Raw genomic sequence first — 21,081 nt, forward strand, 5'->3', positions numbered from 1 at the left:
AGATCAGCTGCCATAGCTTCATATACATACATAAATACTTACAATCACATGACTTATACAGGCTGTGAAAATGGGTGTATACTTCATGTGCTCAAATCCACTAGCATTTTAAAAAACTATAATGATAATCTATTCAGATCAATATTACATTGCAAAATATAACACAATATTGAATGAACAAGTGAATCTATTCCAGCTACATACAGAAAAAATACAGCCTTTGAACATTTAACAGTACTGCATTCCATATAAAAAGGCAAAATATTGTAGTGTTATATAGGTGCTCAATCACTGGCAGATGGAAACATTCCTAACCAGAGTTCATGTTTGTAGTTCACCAGTTGTACAGTGTCTCCTAAGCTAGCTGCTAATTACACCCTGAACTATGAAACTCTCATCATCCACCCAGTGTAATTCATCAAGAAAATAGGGTTATTGTTGAAGCTTTTGAATACTTCAAGAACAACCCAACTTAGGAAGGTAAAACTTGGCAAACAAACTTGGTATACCCAATCATACCACCAAGACTGATTGCCACATAAAATATTCATGGATAAGTTCATAAGTTATATAGTCTGCCTCTTTTACTCAACTTCTGCGGGACTGGGAAAATCTCAAGGTACAGTGAACAAACTTTATCACGTTTAATCACATCACATTAGTTATTGGTCATTGGAGACTAATGCTCAAGAACTGCCACCACTGATGCTATGATTCCACAATAATTGAGAAAGCTTATAAACAGACATTTCACCTACTGATCCCCCTCAATCACCTCTTTTACTCTCTCTCTCTCTCTCTCTCTCTCTCTCTCTCTCTCTCTCTCTCTCTCTCTCTCTCTCTCTCTCTCTCTCTCTCTCTCCCTCCCTCCCTCCCTCCCTACTCACACACTCACAAGCTAAAATGTACTGCCCACTATTTTTTAGATTATTCTAGCAGCTGCAAGGTAAAGGATGTGGATAAAAGAAACTGTAAAGGTACCCTTAGCAATGACATACAATGCAAACTTGAAGCAATGTGAGAAACAACCTCCTATATATATATATATATATATATATATATATATATATATATATATATATATATATATATATATTGAGTAATTAATGAAAGGGTAAGAGCGAGGTGTAGAAATAAAAAGACTATGGTTGAGAGAGCAGAAGAGAGTGTGTTGAAATGGTTTGGACATATGGAGAGAATGAGTGAGGAAAGATTGACAAAGAGGATATATGTGTCAGAGGTGGAGGAAACAAGGAGAAGCGGGAGACCAAATTGGAAGTAGAAGGATGGAGTGAAAAAAGATTTTGAGTGATCGGGGCCTTAACATACAGGAGGGTAAGGGGCATACAAGGAAAAGAGTGATTTGGAATGATGTGCTATACCAAGGTCAATGTGCTGTTAGTGGACTGTATCAGGGCATGTGAAACGCCTGAGGTAGAGCATGGAAAGGTCTGTGGGGCCTGGATGTGGATAGGGAGCTGTGGTTTCGGTGCATTACACACTCAGTCTCTAGATGTCATATATATATATATATATATATATATATATATTTTTTTTTTTTTTTTTTTTTTTATACTTTGTCGCTGTCTCCCGCGTTTGCGAGGTAGCGCAAGGAAACAGACGAAAGAAATGGCCCAAACCCCCCCCCCCATACACATGTACATACACACGTCCACACACGCAAATATACATACCTACACAGCTTTCCATGGTTTACCCCAGACGCTTCACATGCCTTGATTCAATCCACTGACAGCACGTCAACCCCTGTATACCACATCGCTCCAATTCACTCTATTCCTTGCCCTCCTTTCACCCTCCTGCATGTTCAGGCCCCGATCACACAAAATCTTTTTCACTCCATCTTTCCACCTCCAATTTGGTCTCCCTCTTCTCCTCGTTCCCTCCACCTCCGACACATATATCCTCTTGGTCAATCTTTCCTCACTCATTCTCTCTATGTGCCCAAACCATTTCAAAACACCCTCTTCTGCTCTCTCAACCACGCTCTTTTTATTTCCACACATCTCTCTTACCCTTACGTTACTTACTCGATCAAACCACCTCACACCACACATTGTCCTCAAACATCTCATTTCCAGCACATCCATCCTCCTGCGCACAACTCTATCCATAGCCCACGCCTCGCAACCATACAACATTGTTGGAACCACTATTCCTTCAAACATACCCATTTTTGCTTTCCGAGATAATGTTCTCGACTTCCACACATTTTTCAAGGCTCCCAAAATTTTCGCCCCCTCCCCCACCCTATGATCCACTTCCGCTTCCATGGTTCCATCCGCTGACAGATCCACTCCCAGATATCTAAAACACTTCACTTCCTCCAGTTTTTCTCCATTCAAACTCACCTCCCAATTGACTTGACCCTCAACCCTACTGTACCTAATAACCTTGCTCTTATTCACATTTACTCTTAACTTTCTTCTTCCACACACTTTACCAAACTCCGTCACCAGCTTCTGCAGTTTCTCACATGAATCAGCCACCAGCGCTGTATCATCAGCGAACAACAACTGACTCACTTCCCAAGCTCTCTCATCCCCAACAGACTTCATACTTGCCCCTCTTTCCAGGACTCTTGCATTTACCTCCCTAACAACCCCATCCATAAACAAATTAAACAACCATGGAGACATCACACACCCCTGCCGCAAACCTACATTCACTGAGAACCAATCACTTTCCTCTCTTCCTACACGTACACATGCCTTACATCCTCGATAAAAACTTTTCACTGCTTCTAACAACTTGCCTCCCACACCATATATTCTTAATACCTTCCACAGAGCATCTCTATCAACTCTATCATATGCCTTCTCCAGATCCATAAATGCTACATACAAATCCATTTGCTTTTCTATATATATATATATATTTTTTTTTGCTTTGTTGCTGTCTCCCGCGTTTGCGAGGTAGCGCAAGGAAACAGACGAAAGAAATGGCCCAACCCACCCCCATACACATGTATATACATATGTCCACACACGCAAATATACATACCTACACAGCTTTCCATGGTTTACCCCAGACGCTTCACATGCCCTGATTCAATCCACTGACAGCACGTCAACCCCTGTATACCACATCGATCCAATTCACTCTATTCCTTGCCCTCCTTTCACCCTCCTGCATGTTCAGGCCCCGATCACACAAAATCTTTTTCACTCCATCTTTCCACCTCCAATTTGGTCTCCCACTCTCCTCGTTCCCTCCACCTCCGACACATATATCCTCTTGGTCAATCTTTCCTCACTCATTCTCTCCATGTGCCCAAACCATTTCAAAACACCCTCTTCTGCTCTCTCAACCATGCTCTTTTTATTTCCACACATCTCTCTTACCCTTGCTCTTATTCACATTTATATAAACCTCCAATTTGGTCTCCCACTTCTCCTCATTCCCTCCACCTCTGACACATATATCCTCTTTGTCAATCTTTCCTCACTCATTCTTTCCACGTGACCAAACCATTTCAAAACACTTTCTTCTGCTCTCTCAACCATAGTCTTTTTATTTCTACACATCTCTCTTACCCTTTCATTAATTACTCGATCAAACCACCTCACACCACATATTGTCCTCAAACGTTTCATTTCCAACACATCCACTCTCCTCTGTACAAGTACAACCCTATCTATAACCCATGCCTTGCAACCATATAACATTGTTGGAACTACGATCCCTTAAAATATACCCATTTTTGCTCTCCAAGGTAACATTCTCTCCTTCCATATATTTTTCACTGCTCCCTGAACCTTTATCCCCTCCTCCACCCTGTGGCTCACTTCTGCTTCCATGGTTCCATTTGCTGTCAAGTCCATTCACAGATATCTAAAACACTTCACTTCCTCCAGTTTTTTCTCCATTCAAACTCACATCCCAAGTAACTTGTCCCTTAACCCCACTGAGCCTAATAACCTTGCTCTTATTCACATTTACTCTTAGCTTTCTTCTTTCACACAATTTTCCAAACTCAGTCACATACTTCCGTAGTTTCTCACTCAAATCAGTCACTAGAGCAGTATCATCAGCGAACAAAAACTGGCCCTCTCATCCACAACAGACTGTATACTCACCCCTCCCTCCACAGCTTGCATTTACCTCCCTAATCACCCCATCCATAAACAAATCAAACAACCATGGGGACATCACACTCCCCTGCCGCAGACCGAGATTCACTGGGAACCAATCACTCTCCTCTCTTTCTACTCATACACATGCCCTACATCCTTGGTAAAACTTTTTCACTTCTAGCAACCTTCCTCCCACACCATATACTCTTAAAACCTTCCACAAAGCATCTCTATTAACCCTATCATAAGCCTTCACCAGATCCATAAATGCTACATACAAATCCATCTGCTTTACTAAATATTTCTCACACACATTCTTCAAAGCAAACATCTGATCCACACATCCTTTACCACTTCTGAAGCCACACTGCTCATCCCCAATCTCATGCTCTGTACATGCCTTCACCCTCTTAATCAATATATTTCTTATTATTTTATCATACTTTGTCACTGTCTCCTGCATTAGCGAGGTAGCGCAAGGAAACAGATGAAAGAATGGCCCAACCCAACCACATACACATGTATATACATACATGTCCACACACGCACATAGACATACCTATACATCTCAACATATATATATATATATATATATATATATATATATATATATATATATATATATACACACACACACAGACATATACATATATACACATGTACATAATTCATACTGTCTGCCCTTATTCATTCCCGTCGCCATTCCCCGCCACACATGAAATGACAGCCCCCTCCCACCCATGTGCGTGAGGTAGCACTAGGAAAAGACAACAAAGGCCACATTCGTTCACAATCGGTCTCTAGCTGTCATGTGTAATGCACCGAAACCCCATCTCCCTTTCCACATCCAGGCCCCACAGAACTTTCCACGGTTTACCCCAGACGCTTCACACACCCTGGTTCAATCCACTAACAGCACGTCGACCCCGGTATACAACATCATTCCAATTCACTCTATTCCTTGCACACCTTTCACCCTCCTCCATGTTCAGGCCCCGATCACACAAAATCTTTTTCACTCCATCTTTCCACCTCCAATTTGGTCTCCCACTTCTCCTCATTCCCTCCACCTCTGACACATATATCCTCTTTGTCAATCTTTCCTCATTAATCAATACCATCCCATATAATTTCCCTGGAATATTCAACAAACTTATGCCTCTGTGCATTATCCCTGGGGATGGGGGAAAGACTACAATCCTTATATTCCTTTCATGTCGTAGAAGGCAACTAAGAGATCAGGAGCTAGTGGCTGAAAAGCCTCCCTTCCTGTATTACTTTTCCTATGAAAGAACAGAGCAAGGAGCCAAGAGAGGAGTTTTCCCTCCAAGGCACTGTCATCTGTTCTTGATGCTACCTCACTCACGCAGAAGTGGTGAGGATGCATGAAAAAAATGTGTGTGCGTAATGCATAATCCGTTTGTGAGGCACACCAGGTTTGTGGCAATTTTTTGATGGGCAATACAGACATACCTGTAGAACAAAACATTCAAACATACATATGCAAATGTACATTATACAGACACACTAAGTGACACAAGCATAAAATACCACACACACACACATGCACACAAAGAAAATGGGCACAAATTCAAAACAACACACAAAACTGTCTTAAATACTGTACTACCAAATGAAAAGTGCTCAACCTTTTTCTCATGTGGTTTTACTAAAAGGCTTCTTAAGCTAGAAAAGAGAGAGCACTGGTACCTGCAATATAAGTAAGGTAAGGAAAAGAAGTTTCCAAAGAGAAACAGGAGAGGCATTTACTAATCATGTTAGGAGAGAGATGGATTCTCAAAAAACTAGGGTGACAGCATAAACACAGAGGCACCATGAAGGAAACTGAGAACACTTTCACTTACAGTGAATTCTAAAGACACTAATTTTACTCATCCCTTATCCATGCTTTCATCTATAACACTAATCTGCATGATTCAGACATGCTTGCACCCCTCACAGTATAACTAATATGCAACTGTGACCATTTACCAATTTTTTTGTGGACCCAATGATATGTAATAGATACAGCCATCATAAAGCCTACACAGAAGTCTCTTAACAAAGCCAAAATGGCATACTCAATCTCTTCTGTGACTTCCTACCTTGGACCTTTAGCTAAAAATGCACTGTTGATGAGTATGATTATGCATAATGGAAGATTCTACAACTTTATACCTCCCACTTCCATAAAAATTTTCCCAATTTTGCAAAACTTTTGAATCTAAAAAGACTTTAGCCTACAAGAAAATATAAACTTTTACATGTACAGAAGGATATACTGTACACACAAACATGCATATTTTTGGTTAAAATAGATAAGATATCGACAATATACATTACATATCTAGTAAATCTTGAAGAAACCTAACCTCTTGCAGCAAAGGTGATAACAGAAAAAATAAAAGTAAAATAAAAACCTTTGATTTACTTACTACAATGTAGTCAACATTTCTCTCAAATAACTTGTTTCAGTCTCTACATATAACAAATAGCTTCATATGAAGCAAGAAGGATCTTAATAAGAATTATAGAATTATAATAAATGTGGTAGATTCCAACCTCAAGGAATTGTTGACTGCATGGAATCTAAAAAAAAAAAAAAAAAGGCCTGATGGACTCAACAAACACAATCATTATGACCACAGAGTAGATTCTTGTTAAATCCTAAGACCTTTAAGAAGGACAATGCTCAACTGTATGTAAAATTTACCAATGAGCAGAAGGGATGACATAAATCTAAGAAGTCAAAGTGGTTGGGGTCTTTAGCCTGTTACGAACAATAATGCATTACTGGTAATTACAGGGAAATTTCAGCAAGAAAATATAATCTACGTTCATTATACACAGTAGAACATGTATGATCTCATGGTGAATCACTGGTCTGGCGCACTGAGTGCGAGTTTGTACCTCACTCCAAGTAAAGGTGTTTCAGAGTTGGTCACACACGGTAAGCACCAAACCATTAATTTGCCATCAAGTTAGCCTGGTTCCTTAACTTAACACCACTACTGCCCTGGGGGTTAAAGTCCCAACTTCAAGAGAAATGATGAAAATATCTTTTTTTTTTTGTAATGTTCATTACAAAGATATCACTGAATAACATCAATAAAACTATACCGGTATTTTCATACCAATGCTAAAATAACAAGTGTGTACCCTGCCATCATTGTATAGAGTCATATACTAAAATGTATGAAATACAGTACTTACAAATCCAAGACTGAAATCTTTTCCCTGACTTTATTTTTCAATATGCAACTTCTACTCATCAACCTATAGCAGCTATTAATTCCAATACTGTGTAAATTAACTAAATTATAAGCTAAATTCCAAGTAAACTTCTGAACTATAACCATTTCAAAATATAGAAATTTGACAAGCAGGCTGAAGCTTTGTCTTAAAACCCATCTGCTTGTAGCAAGATCAGCAGATATCATATAAAGCTGTGATGATCTAGATCAGTTCTTATTTGAGTAGCCATATTCTTTGAAACACAATAAATCCTTAACCAGCCTTTGTAGAATACTTAACCACTCTAAGTTTCATTGACAACAGAAAAAAAGCACCACATCAAAACAATATAAATAAGTAATGACTGGATACTAAGTGACTTAGAAAATATTATGGCCTCGCATAACATCAACATCAGGTAATATGAGCTCAAGCATCTGGACCCTGTTTCATAAGACATTGGGGGAACTCTATTATCCCCTTGGCTTTGCACCAAATCTCTTACTTTCTCAGCTGATTGTATTTCATAGCCTATATATAGCTATTAAATCCTCTTACAGCAGCAGTAGACCTTAAAATCATCAAACTTCTCTGGTGGCATTGAGTGGGAAAAATAAATCTGAACAATCTAACAAGCTTCAACTCTATACTTATGTTCATGTTTCTGCTGCTTCCCCAGTACTTTTCAAAAGACGAATATGTTAACGGTAGAAATGAAGATATACAGGCAATCAGAGCAAAATCAGGAGCCTTAGCAGGGATGAGCTGATAATCACAAGCTTTACTGGTTATGAGCACTTCCCAAATAATCTGGGGTACTTTTGATTAACTGATTACTAATCAATCATTCCTACTCCAAAATATGTATGTCCAGGAATCATTAGAAAATCAGAAATTATAATTTTTGTAATATCTTGAACATTTCTGTGATTTGATAATAAGACATTCACTTGAGAATTTGCCTGCCAAAACGTTTAAAATAACTACCGTATCAATGGAATGCATAAGATTTGTCTGAAAGGATGTGTACAGATCTCAACACCCTGCCTTGTTCTGCAAAAACAGAAAATCATACCTCACTGCAAAAACTGACAAGACAATTCTTATCACTTTCAAAAACACACAACTAAGTAACGATTTCCAAGTCTCAGTGCCAATATTTCCCCCAGCTTTCATGTTATGACTGCGAAGTGGCAACATCTCTTGACCCTCCCTTTAATACCCTCCTATGTATTTTTGAGCTAAAGCCCATGTGCTTACCTCATGAATCACTGGCCTCATCACAATAACTCATCTTTGGCCTCTTGAATACTCACACAGTTACAGTGCTACTTATCACAAATAAAGTTCACAAGTACAAAATGCTTGAAAAGTTTCCTAATACTTCAACGATAAAAAACTTTTCATATAAACATCATGTTCAATGTTGAAAAATATTTTAGTCATATCAAGGCCGAAGTCTTGCTCTATTAAGATGAAACCAAGCCTTTACAGTAGCAATACTGACCTGGAGAAGGGATTCTTCTGACAACAAATTAATCCTCATGATGACATACTTCCTGGACATAGTTGATTACCATCAGCCATTCAATACTACTAAAAGGTAGTCATATAAAATTTAGTCATAATATCCTCACCATTGCAAATGAAGAATGGCCACCAATACATTTTCAACTCTAACTGAACAGTAGCCATATCCATCTTCATGTGAATTAATGTTCCAAAATGCTGCCACAAAAGTGGTTATATATATTATTGCACCACAAAACTTTTGTACTCAAGACCTGGCAGTCTTTGGTACGTTGCACATCTCTTCAATGTTTGCCTCCTTGCACTCAGCACCGTGGTGACCTACCTGCCCACAGTTGTAACAAGTTTTCTTGGCACCGGCGGACGGATTGGGCGTGTGGGGCAGGGTGGGAGGATAGTGAGTATAGGGCAGTCCTGCTGTAAGTCCTGGACCAGGTGTGGAGGGTGGTCCAATCCCAGTTGGGGTGCCACATGCAGTACCTGGGCCTCCTCCACCCTGGGTTGTGCCCCCTACAAGAGGATATTGCCCACTGTACACAAACTCTGCATTTATACCATTACCCACTGCAGGAAATGCAAAATTTGGGTGCAAAGTTGGGGAAACAAAACCATTTGACAGGGCTGAGCTGTGAGCTGGCATGAACCCAGAAAACTGTGGAAATACTGGGGCACTCATGACCACAGGGTAACCAGGAGCATTGTACTGTACATTGCTGTGTGGAGCCCCAGTGCATGAAGTGCCAGGAGGTACCTGGGCAGTTGGGGCTGAAGCCACACTGGGGACGGGAGTGTGGGCTGCAGGAGGCTGGGGGCCTTCTGAAAGGGAAGCTGTGGTGTGGGGAGATCCACCATTACGCCCAATATTATTTCCTGTCAAAGTGCTTGGGATTGTGCTGCCTTCAGTAGGTGAGCGTAAACAACATTGAGGGTCTTGCTGCACCAATGGTACTGCTCCTGGAGCAGGTGGTGTGGTTTCACGGCTAGATTTGTCACCATTCACTGGAACAGGATTTCTGGGTGCCACCACTGGTGTTTGGGTTGGTAAAGGTATACCTGGATACCTAATCATTCCTCCTTGAAAACCAACATAGCTGAGATGTGGGTAAGGCATAATACGAGGTCGTGTTAGGTTTGCCTGTGGGGGCAACAAGATGGGATTAGGGGGTTGGTGTAAGGGGGGTGGAGTGCCCTCCTCACTAGCACCTGACCCCAACAAACCCAAACTATCTCCAGCTTCACATATATCCACTCCATCAACCTGAGTCTTGCCTGAAAAAGGAAAAAGAAAAACGTTTATCCACAACAAATGCTGGCCAAATATCTAACTTTCTATGAAGTTATACTTGTCATGATTTCATTACTCACTATAACACCATAAATAGATAAACGAAGAACTTCAAGTAATGATCTTTTATATCAAATCTTAATTCATAACACAGAGTTTCCCATGTACGAGGAGTTAACTGGCCAAAGAGCAAGCAGTGCTACTGATTCTTAGTATATGATACTGAATGATAATCTACAAACCCTGCCTGGCCAAGCTGTAGTTGAGATAATATCACCGTACAATGGCATAACAGAAACACTTATTAAATGCTTAAAGCACATCAATCTCCATTCATTTTTGATTACCATGATATAAGGCTGTCAATAATTTCTGTATACTCTAAATCTATCGAAATCAGATCGACATCACAATATTTCATTGTCTATGTAAACAGATATTAGAGACATGAGTCAGAAATGCAAGTGAAGACTTGACAATGCTTGATCTGAGATGCTCTTCCTCTAAGTCTGTTGTCTTCAGAAAAAAAAGATTCAATTTGCAGCACTCTTCATCACCTGGCACTACCTTGCACCAGGAATAGACAAAAAGATCACATCTGTTCACACTCAATCTCTAGCTGTCATATGTAATGCACTGAAACCACAGCTCCCACAGACCTTTCCATGGTTTACTCCAGATGCTTCACATGCCTTGGTTCAGTCCACTGACAGTACGTTGACTCCGGTATACCACATCGTTCCAATTCACTCTATTTCTTGCACGCCTTTCATCCTCATTTTTGCTCTCCGAGATAATGTTCTCCCCTTCCAAACATTCTTCACTGCTCCCAGAACCTTAACCCCCTCCCCCACCCTGTGACTCACTTCCGCTTCTATGTTTCTATTCACTGCTAAGGCCAATACCAGATATCTAAAAAACTTCACTTCCTCCAATTTTTCTCCATTCAAACTTACATCCCAAATAACTTGGCCATCATCCCTACTGAACCTAATAACCTTGCTCTTATTCACATTCACTCTCAACTTTCTCCTTTCACATACTTTTCCAAACTCAAGTCACTAACATCTGCAGTTTCACACTCAAATCAGCCACCACAACTGTACCATCAGCGAACAACAACTGACTAACTTATCATTGCTGCAACTGGTGCAAAGTGTGATAGGCAAAATACACTGGTGTCACCAAAACTCATCCATCTTTAATAAAATTTTCTGATTTTTCACTTACCTAAACTACCCCCACTATTTTAGGAATTCATGCAAAACACTCAAAAGTGTGCAGCCAGCTGAGTAGGCACATTGAATGAACTAATCCCAGCTAAGATTTCTATTCATATCACCTTTCTTATATATTTTTTGAATGTGTAGATGATTATCAGTTCCAGCATTAAGTACGAATTCCAGCCTAAGTACGAACCTACAGAAGGAAAACTATTTAAAAAATACATAAAAAATGAAATTTTCCTAATCTTTTAAACAATTATGTGTTAAATGTTTTGACCCAAAGATGACTGCTATTGCTCTGTACGCTTTCCAGTTATTTCATCTATTTTCTCCTATATTTTTCTGAATATGTAGATGATTATCAATTTAAGCATTAACTAAGAATACTGTGCAGAAAATATAAAAGGAAAATCAATTTACCATATTTCTTTGATTACACAATGAATGCTTTGAACCAAAGCTGATCCCTCTATCCCCAGTAAGACTTCCATCTATTTCACTTATTTTCCTCTATATTTTTCTGATTGTGTACATAACTGTTAATCAATATGTTAAGTAAGAACTTACAAAAGAAAGCTCTACAAAAATATATATCAATTGTAAGTTTTCAAATAAATCTATGTAAGAATTCAATCACCTTTTGCCATTTCTTCTTATACTGCATTTTTTCTAAATATGTGGATGATTATTACTTCATGCATTTGGTACAAAACTTCTGAAGAGAAATGTTTAGATAATAAATATGAAAAACACACTTTACCATAGCATTCTTGTTTACAGACGATCTACCTATCTATATCTCTGATGACTTTTTCCTCATGGAGGCGGCTCTGGTAAGAATTGCGATAACTGGTAATTCACCTACTCACCACCAAGAGCCCAAGGCTACTGGGAAGAATTTTCATAAGGAGATGCTTAAGGGTTAAACTGCCAGAAATACAATCAGAATGTCAATGGTCTTAGACATCTGAAAGCTCCCATTTGGGCTGCAGTGAGGAAACAACCAGTTTCATTAGAAAGACAGATTAGAGACACTTATCCTGACATACCCATAACCCAGAGATATGTCTCCTTGAAGGTCATATCCTCACTGTGACAAAAGCTGGAGAAGAACTTTGAACACATGATTTCAGTCACATCCACGTCATCAGGTTCTTCAAAGAAGGATCAAATGGTACTTTCTTTGAGCAGAATGAATATTACGTACAATGCAATTTGTTAAGCATTCTCCAGACCTCTTCCTTTAGAAGTGTTGGAGAAAATCTGTATGTGTAAATACCAGAATCTAGGACTTTAAGGTCAAGGTACTGGAAAAAAAAAGCTGAGGTGGTTTAGATAAACATGTGGCATCAACTGAAGAGTATGGCATATTCAAAGGAGTCGTTGTCCCACTCTGTGGCCACCAGTGTTACTCAACCCCAAAAACTGACTAATGTGAGAACTTTAACACTAGATGTACTGGGGGAGGTAGAGTATCTGTTGCAACTGCCACAATATATAAAATTGCAGCTTTGTATGTTGGTAATGATGCCCTTGCTCTACTGGCAAAAATTTCTACAAGGTGCCAAGTCTACAGAAAGAATACAGTTATGCAAGCCTCCTTTCCTACAGATTGGTCTGTTGACATTGTTTCTAATCTTAAAAGGGCACCACCCAGATACTGCATACTCCTTGGAAATAAAAATAAAAGGCTTGAAGAAAGAGGCCTTAGGAAACTGCTAGCAAGAAATATTTTCATTTTATCCTTATCTGCAGACTTAATACATATGTAATATTTGTAACAGACTTCAGGGTTAGCATATTCACAATCTTCCTTACTTTGACATTCTCTGATAACATGAAATCCAAACAGGAGTGCTTCCACACACAATATAGGATAAAAATACTCACATTCATCAAAGTGCTTGCAACTGTCTTTTAAGTAGCTACCTCTATATAATATAATCTTTTCATCATACTTACTAGAGTCTTCATTTCCTTCAAATTAATTTTTCTTGCTATTTTGATTTCATTCCTGTGAATTTATTTCTCACATTTATAATACAATGAAAACAGGCAACTATACATAGCCTATCCCATGTTTGCCTTGACCATTTCATTTGTTATGATTCAGCCCATTGATAGCACATCATTCTCGTACACTTCATAGATCTAATTCACTCTATCCAAAGCATACATCTCAGGTCTCTATACCCTATAGCCTCTTTCATATCATCCTCCCATCTCCTTCTTGTTTCCCCTTTCCTTCCCGCAACTTCTGACTTATCTTTTCCAAATGTGTGAACCAATTCAGTACACTCTGGTCAGCTCTTTCAGTTATACTACACTTACTAACACACCTCTCCCTTATAGAGTTATTCCTTCCCCAATCAACCTGCCTCACAATACTTTAATATTCTCAAACATTTCACTTCCATTACATCCAGCAATTGTTCTTTTACATTTCGGGACCAAGACTCACATCCATACAACTGAGTACCACCATGTCTTCAAAGATATCTATTCTACCCTAACAGAAAGTGGCCTCTCTTTCCAGAAACTCCCCAGTGCACCTGGGCCCTTAGTTACATTTCCCATACCATGATTCACTTCAGCCCTCATGGTTCTAACCCCTACCAAGTCCACTTCCATGTACCTGTCCAAATTCCTCCCATTCAGACTTACTCTCAAAGCATCTTACTTCATCTCTCTTCTGCACACCGTTACCTTACCTTTGTTTATGTTCATTCTCAACTTCCTACTACATCCACTTCCAGGCATAAAGGCATTCCACTATGTCCAGATCTTCCTCATCCAGACTTACTCTCAAAGCATCTCGTTTCATCTCATTTCTGCACCTCACCACCTTCCTTCTGTTCACATTCATTCTCAACTTTATTCTTTCACACTCTCTACCAAACTGTCACCAGCTTTTACAGTTTCTCTCTAGAGTCTGCAAACACTAAATGATTCACCTCCCATGTTCCCCCACCTTCAGTATGCCACAGACATGCCCATTGCTCTAAAACTCATGCATTCACTTCTCTGTCAACCTTATCATACACTTTCTCCAAAGCCATTAATGCCAGATATAATTCACACTCTGTTCCCAAGAAATTCACTCACAAATCCTTCAAAGTTGGCAACTGGACCACACATCCTCTATAACTCCTGGAGCCACACTGCTCCTCCCTAATCAGATGTTTTGACCATGTCACTAACCTCTCAATCATCATTCTCCCTGAAAAATTACAAAGTATACCGCATATTTATACTTCTGCAATCTCAGCATTCACTTCAGTCCTCCTTGCCTTAAAAAAGAGCAAAGATTTATCTAGCTGGCTATACCATCCATTCTGAGTTCTCAGGCTCCTTAACCTGAGCCATACATGGGCTGAATAACCTGATTAAACAATCAACAATAATCTTAATTCCTTTCTCAAGAAATTCAAATGCAATCCCATATGCCTGATTGCCACAATTCTTCTTATTTCACCAATCCATTTAGCAGGCTCACTTCATCTCTTTTTCATCTCGTCTTTATGTTTGTTACCACTTCACCATCTGTTCCCTTTACTCACTCCTAGCTGTTTTCTTGTTCTCCTTACTGTCTTCCAAAGCAATTAATAGTTAAAAAAAATTTCTGCCCAAGATTTACCAATGTACCTCTAGTAATTTTTGGACTAGAGTTATGATACAGAGTCCAAGAATTATCTTAAAGAGCATAAAATGGCCTTAATATGGCTAAATCTGATGTGAACATTCTTAAAGTCTAACCAGTTCAACACAAAATGACAAAATAAATGCATGTCAACTTGAAAAGAACCCATTACTGTACAAATGCATAAAAGTTAACTAACACAATTCCAAAATGTAAAATGATTCTAAAATAATTCAATGGGACCTTTTATGCTTGCTGAGGTTACATTCCACTAGTCTAATCAGTTCATGAAACTCTTCTAGAAAGGTTTACAATAACAAATAAATGCATACTCTACATAAGGGTAACTCAAATGATAAATATCTAGCCATTCTTAATGGGAGCATTCTAAAATTCTATTAGCTCTTCAATAATCTTAGAATGGCCTACACCTGGCTAAAATTGGTCACATTCTAATATGGACAAACTCTAACAAATGCCTGGTCATATGATAAGCAACATGGGTATTAAATATAAAAGGAACTGTTGGAAAACATAAACATTCAGCAATCACCAGCTTAAAGTTTATCCATGGTGCACATTACAGCATCCTCAAAGTAAGGGATACTCAAGGCCAGTGTGAAACCATTAAACCAAATTTGAGAAAAACTGTGGATAAGCTTTTCCCCAAAAAATCAATCACAATGTAAATATGTACAATTCAAAGATCTTAAAGCTAAGAGTGTATAAAGGGAATGTCTCAACAAATCCTTGGTAATATAATATAAAGTGTAAGTGTTAAATCTGGAAAAAAAAATGTACGAAAACTATTGGTATTACTACAATCCCAACCAAACGTTTACCCAAGAATGCCCAAAACTCCATATTCAAAGTATGGCAGAAGCCTACTTGAGTCTTTGGCCAGGCAGGATATAAACACAATACAATTTGTGTCTGCATAAAGATTCTTTCAGCCTATTCAAATCATCAAAACAGATAATTTTTCAAGTACTATGACAAATAATATCTAAGAATATCTGATCATCTGAATTCAGCTAGGTAATGAGTCAAGAGAGATGATTTACTGTACTTAACTACTATTCCCTACCTCTCTTTTCAGCATGGCCATCTCGTGTATGGTCAGGACTAGGTGTCTGGGGTGGCGATGAATACTGTGATGAGGAAGGTGATGAGTCAGATGACCGAGAGCAAGCCTTCACATGTGTATGCCCTCTCTGATTTCCTTTGCTGAACCCTCGAGTGCTTCCGCTACTACTGCTACTGCTACTGCTGCTACTTCCTCCTCTGCTGCCATTGCCAGAATTTACTGGAGCTCCAGGGTGCGGAGGTGTAGCTTTCAAATGGGCCACTGGACCCACTGGTGGTATATGTGATAGATAAAAGGGCCTATGAGGATGCTGTGCAGCATATGTTCCAGGTGGTACATATGTGTGTGTACCCCCAGGACCACCTAGTAAAGAGAAGAGGTATGTAGGAGGATACTGACCTCCAGGAGGCACCATGGGCACCAGCCCTCCATTTCCAGGTGGAGGAATACCTATACTGCCAGATGATGTATAAACAGGCATATTACCTGCTGAGGTATAAATAGGCATAGCCATACTTCCTACCGGAGAAGGCTGAGGTACAGTCATGCCCATGGAAGCACTATAGCCTGCTATGTTTGGGGGCACTGATGCTGCAGCACCCATATTACTGTTGCTAACACCAGGATTGCTTTTCCCACCAGGTCCATTGTTACCGGTGTAATACACCTGAAAATATAAACATTATAAAAACATGCCTTAAATTCAAATAATTTTACTCTTAACAAGAAAATATCTTTATCAATCCCCTTAATGGATGTTTCCAACATAAAGCTACATCTTGATTACTGCGGAACCCTTAGAGTAAAATCTGAATTCATTATGTTTACTTCTTCCTTTTTTCTACTTGAAGTATATATTTACAAATAAAATTCAAAACCATCATATATGCCTTTGTAGATAATATTGAAAGATGAACTCTGATCTTTTAAGATCTACATCTTTTAAGTGATAGAAAGGGTAAAAAGTAGGGTTCACATCAAATGAAAAAAAAAATTAATACAAATGAATTCAAACTGCAACAGACTACTGGGTCCTTTTGAGGCTATTTGTGATAGTGGAAGATATCAGAAACTCAAAGATTAGCATGATAAAAATTAGAATAACCTATAAAACTGTCAACGTTACTAAGAGGGTGAAAATCATGTAAGTCGTGGATCTGAAGCAAAATAGTTATCAAGTCTGTCCTCAAACATATCTATAGTACTGCTTTTAACCAATCTCTGATACCTATTTCCACCTGGAATTCCCACTATTGAGGTAGCCATGGCAAAAGCATCTCCAGTTATCCTTGTCCCTACATGCCTCCCTCACATACACCATTCCACACATTCTTCCACATATCTCTCCCTCCAGTACTTTTACACTCTATTTCCCCAAGTTAAAGGTGCTCTTGCTCTCACACCAACCCCTTTAACTGTATACTCTCCCTCTAAACTCCACGTCTTGCATTCTTTCCACTTGCCCAAACCACTTCAAAGTATTATCTTTCACCCATTCTACCACTCAACAAATCACTCTATCTGCTTCCTTGCCATACCCAATCCCTCATACATCCCCTCATTACTTTCTTCATTCCCTATAATCATACAACATGCTCCTCCTAAATAGCTTATTTCCACAGCCTAGTTTCTTGACCTCTGTGACCCATCCCATGTCCATGTTTTGACTGCATAGGTCAGGGTCTGGAGGACTATGCTATCCCTTAATCCTTTCTCTACTAGTAGCCATACCTCTACCCTTAATTATGCCTGACACTCAGGAATAACTCCCACACTTTTCAGAGCATGAAGCTCAAACATATACGAAATTCTACACATTACTGTTCAAATAAAAAATTCTACACATTACAAAAGTAGTGGATGAAACAACTTCTGAATTTTTTTCATTATCATTATGTAAATATCAGATTTTTTCCTACCTGATCGCCATTTCCCATGTTAGCAAGGTAGCATCAGGAACAAGTGAAGAAAGGCTACATCCACTCACATCCATTCCTTAGCTGTCATATATAATGCACCAAAACCACAGCTTCCCAGGTTCAGTACACTCACAGCATGTTGAACCCAGTATATCATATCATTCCAATTCATTCTATCCCATGCACATCATTCACCCTCCTGCATGTTCAGGCCCGATTATTCAAAATCTTGTTCACTCCATCATTACATCTCCAATTCGCTCTCCAATCTCCTTGTTCCCTCCACTTCAGATACATATATCCTCTATCTATCTATCAGTGCATCTATCTATACCTCTGATTCCTGTTCCCTTTGGGAACTCCTAAAAAAGGGATGGCTACAACAAAAGAGTCTTCACTAATCCCTGTCCTTACATACCTCTCTCCCATGCACCATTCCACTCATTCTTCCTCTGTTTCTCTCCCTCCAGTATTCCTCCACCCTACTTGCCCACGTCATAGGTGGTCTTTCACTCAAACCAACCTCTTTAATAGTACTATCATACTCTCTCCTTGTAAACTCCCAGTTATGCAATATTTCCACATGCCCAAACCACCTCAAAGTATTACATTTCAATCATGCTAACACTCCACAACTCATTCTCTTTGCATTCCTTTCCATATCACATCTCTCATACACCCTTTAATTTTTTCTTTATTCCATCAAGTCACACCACAAGCTCTTCTTAAATAGCTCATTTCCACAGTTTGGATTCTTGACCTTTGCACCTCATTCCACTTACATGTTTTAGATACATAGGTCAGGGTTAGGAGGACTATGCTGTCACTTAATCTTCTCTTCACCTCCATACTTACACCTCTACCCTTCATCATTCCATTAAAGAATCTAATGACTCTTCTACCCTGTACTGCTCTCTCTCCCTTATCTGTCCTTCCATATCACCACACTTACCCAAGGCAGCTCCCAGCTACTTAAATTCCCTCACTTCTTCCAGTCTTTTTCCCCCATATCCACAGCATAATTTAGCACTTTCTTCTTTCACTCTATATGGTATTAAAAAGTCTATACTTTCACTCCATTTCCTTTCAAACATCATGACTTTATCTTTAATTGCATTTACTTTTGACCTCCTACACTTACATAATAAAACACACTTACAACCTTCTGCAACTCCTCTTTACTTTCTGCAAACAACACAGCATCATCTGTAAATAGGCTTGCCACTAGCCACCATATCTCTGCCAAACTCCATCTCTGCACCCCTTTTCCCTAGTTTTGCTTTTATCTCTCTTATCACACCATCCATATATAAACTGATAAGCAGCGGTGACATCACACAGCCCTGCCTCACACCTATATGAATCCCAAAACTTTTGCTCAGCTCTTCATCCACTCTTACACATGCATTTGCTCCTCTACAGGTTTGTACATCATCTAACAGTTTTCCCCCTATACCATATATCCTCAACAAATCCCACAAAGCATTTCATTCGACTGTCATACGCTTTCTTCAGATCCTTTAAAGCTGCATTCAACTTCTTATCTTTCGCTAAATACTTTTCCACATTCATCTTTACTACAAAAATCTGATCCATACATCCCTATCTTTCCCAAAACCCCCTTGCTCTTCAATTATTCTGCAATCAGTCACTTCCATCACTCTGCCAATTAATATTCTTGCGTACACTTTTCCTGGTATACTTATACGACTTATTCCCCTATAACTGCTACATGTATCCTCTTTGTTAACCTTTCCTCACTCATTCTCTCCATATGTCCAAACCATCTCAGCACACACTTTTCAGCTCTCTCAACCATGCTTTTATATATTTTTGAAACTGTAGGCATACACACATCTTTATGCAACCTGAAAAACTGAGATTCACATGGTCGGCAAGGAAACCTTAGAGTTAAAGGGTTAATTCTTACATTTGGTTTAAACCTAATGAAAAGCATTATGAAGAAAAAAATAACTTACCATATCATTTTACTGATTATATGATGGGTGTCCTGAACAGAAGATGAGTTAATTCTCAGTAAGACTTTCATTTATGTCACCTATTGTCTCCAAAATTTTTCTGAATATTTACCTAAATTTTTCTGAATATGTATATGATTATCTATCAGGAATTAGGTAAAACCCTATTGGAGAAAGCTATGTCGAGAAAATATATACATTAATATATATCAAATTTATCCTTTGGGATACGGGAGAAAGAATACTTCCCAAGTATTCCCTGTGTGTTATAGAAGGCGACTAAAATGGACGGGAGAGAGGAGTTGGAAATCCTTCCTGCCAGTTTTTACTTTTCCAAAAGAGGGAACAGAGAAGAGGGGCAAGTGAGGATTTTCCCTCTAAGGCTCGGTCCTCTGTCCTTCATGCTACCTTGCTAATGCAGAAAAAATTAAATGTATATGTATAAATTTATTGATTATAAGTTGAATGTTTTTATCTGACAATGACTACTAATGCTCTATAAGACTTCCATTTCTTTCACCTGTTTTTCCTCTATTTTAAGGTATGTATGAACCTAATGAAGAAAATTGCATAGAAAAACAGGAAAATTACAATTTACTATAGCATATTAATGATTGTGTTTAAAACTAAGGCAAGAAGAGATGAGGTAAGGAATCCATCGCCTCATTAAGATAAATCCCTGAAAATAGCTGAAATATACTAAAATAACATAGTGTATCCTATCCAAATAGCTTAATTTGTATTCAATGAGATGGTAGAATAAGAAAAGATTATCAACAATTAATTATTTCACCTTAGTGTTCTCACCAGATCAGTCTCCCAAGAAGTGATATACAACTTCTATAATGAAACACCTATAGCAAAAATGAAAAAAAAAATAATGAGATGAGAGAACATCACACATCGATGCCCTAATATTTCGCACATTTTTTTTCACTTCAATTTTCCTTGTTCACACTGCCCTAAATTACCCCTATTATATTCAGAATATGCATAATACTCTAAAAGTAATCAAATGGGCAGGTGCACTAAATGATTGCCAATGTCACGTAACACTTGCTTTATTTCATTAATATTTTCATAT

At 38.7% G+C, this 21,081-nt stretch overlaps 1 protein-coding gene across 2 annotated transcripts in view; it reads right to left on the reverse strand.

Moving 5' to 3' along the window:
• Positions 1–3,505: 3,505 nt before the first annotated feature.
• Positions 3,506–21,081, reverse strand: part of LOC139759479 (uncharacterized) — a 41,523-nt gene continuing 23,947 nt past the window's right edge. For both annotated transcript variants that reach the window (XM_071681652.1, XM_071681653.1), the window contains 2 exons: positions 16,100–16,766; positions 3,506–10,130 (listed from right to left, as the gene is read on the reverse strand). In XM_071681652.1, the coding sequence (XP_071537753.1) occupies positions 9,109–10,130; positions 16,100–16,766 (1,689 nt within the window). In that variant the 3' untranslated portion in view covers positions 3,506–9,108. The remainder of the gene's footprint in view (positions 10,131–16,099; positions 16,767–21,081) is intronic.

Source organism: Panulirus ornatus, chromosome 33, assembly GCF_036320965.1.
Source record: "Panulirus ornatus isolate Po-2019 chromosome 33, ASM3632096v1, whole genome shotgun sequence".
In the NCBI taxonomy this organism is placed as follows: domain Eukaryota; kingdom Metazoa; phylum Arthropoda; class Malacostraca; order Decapoda; family Palinuridae; genus Panulirus; species Panulirus ornatus.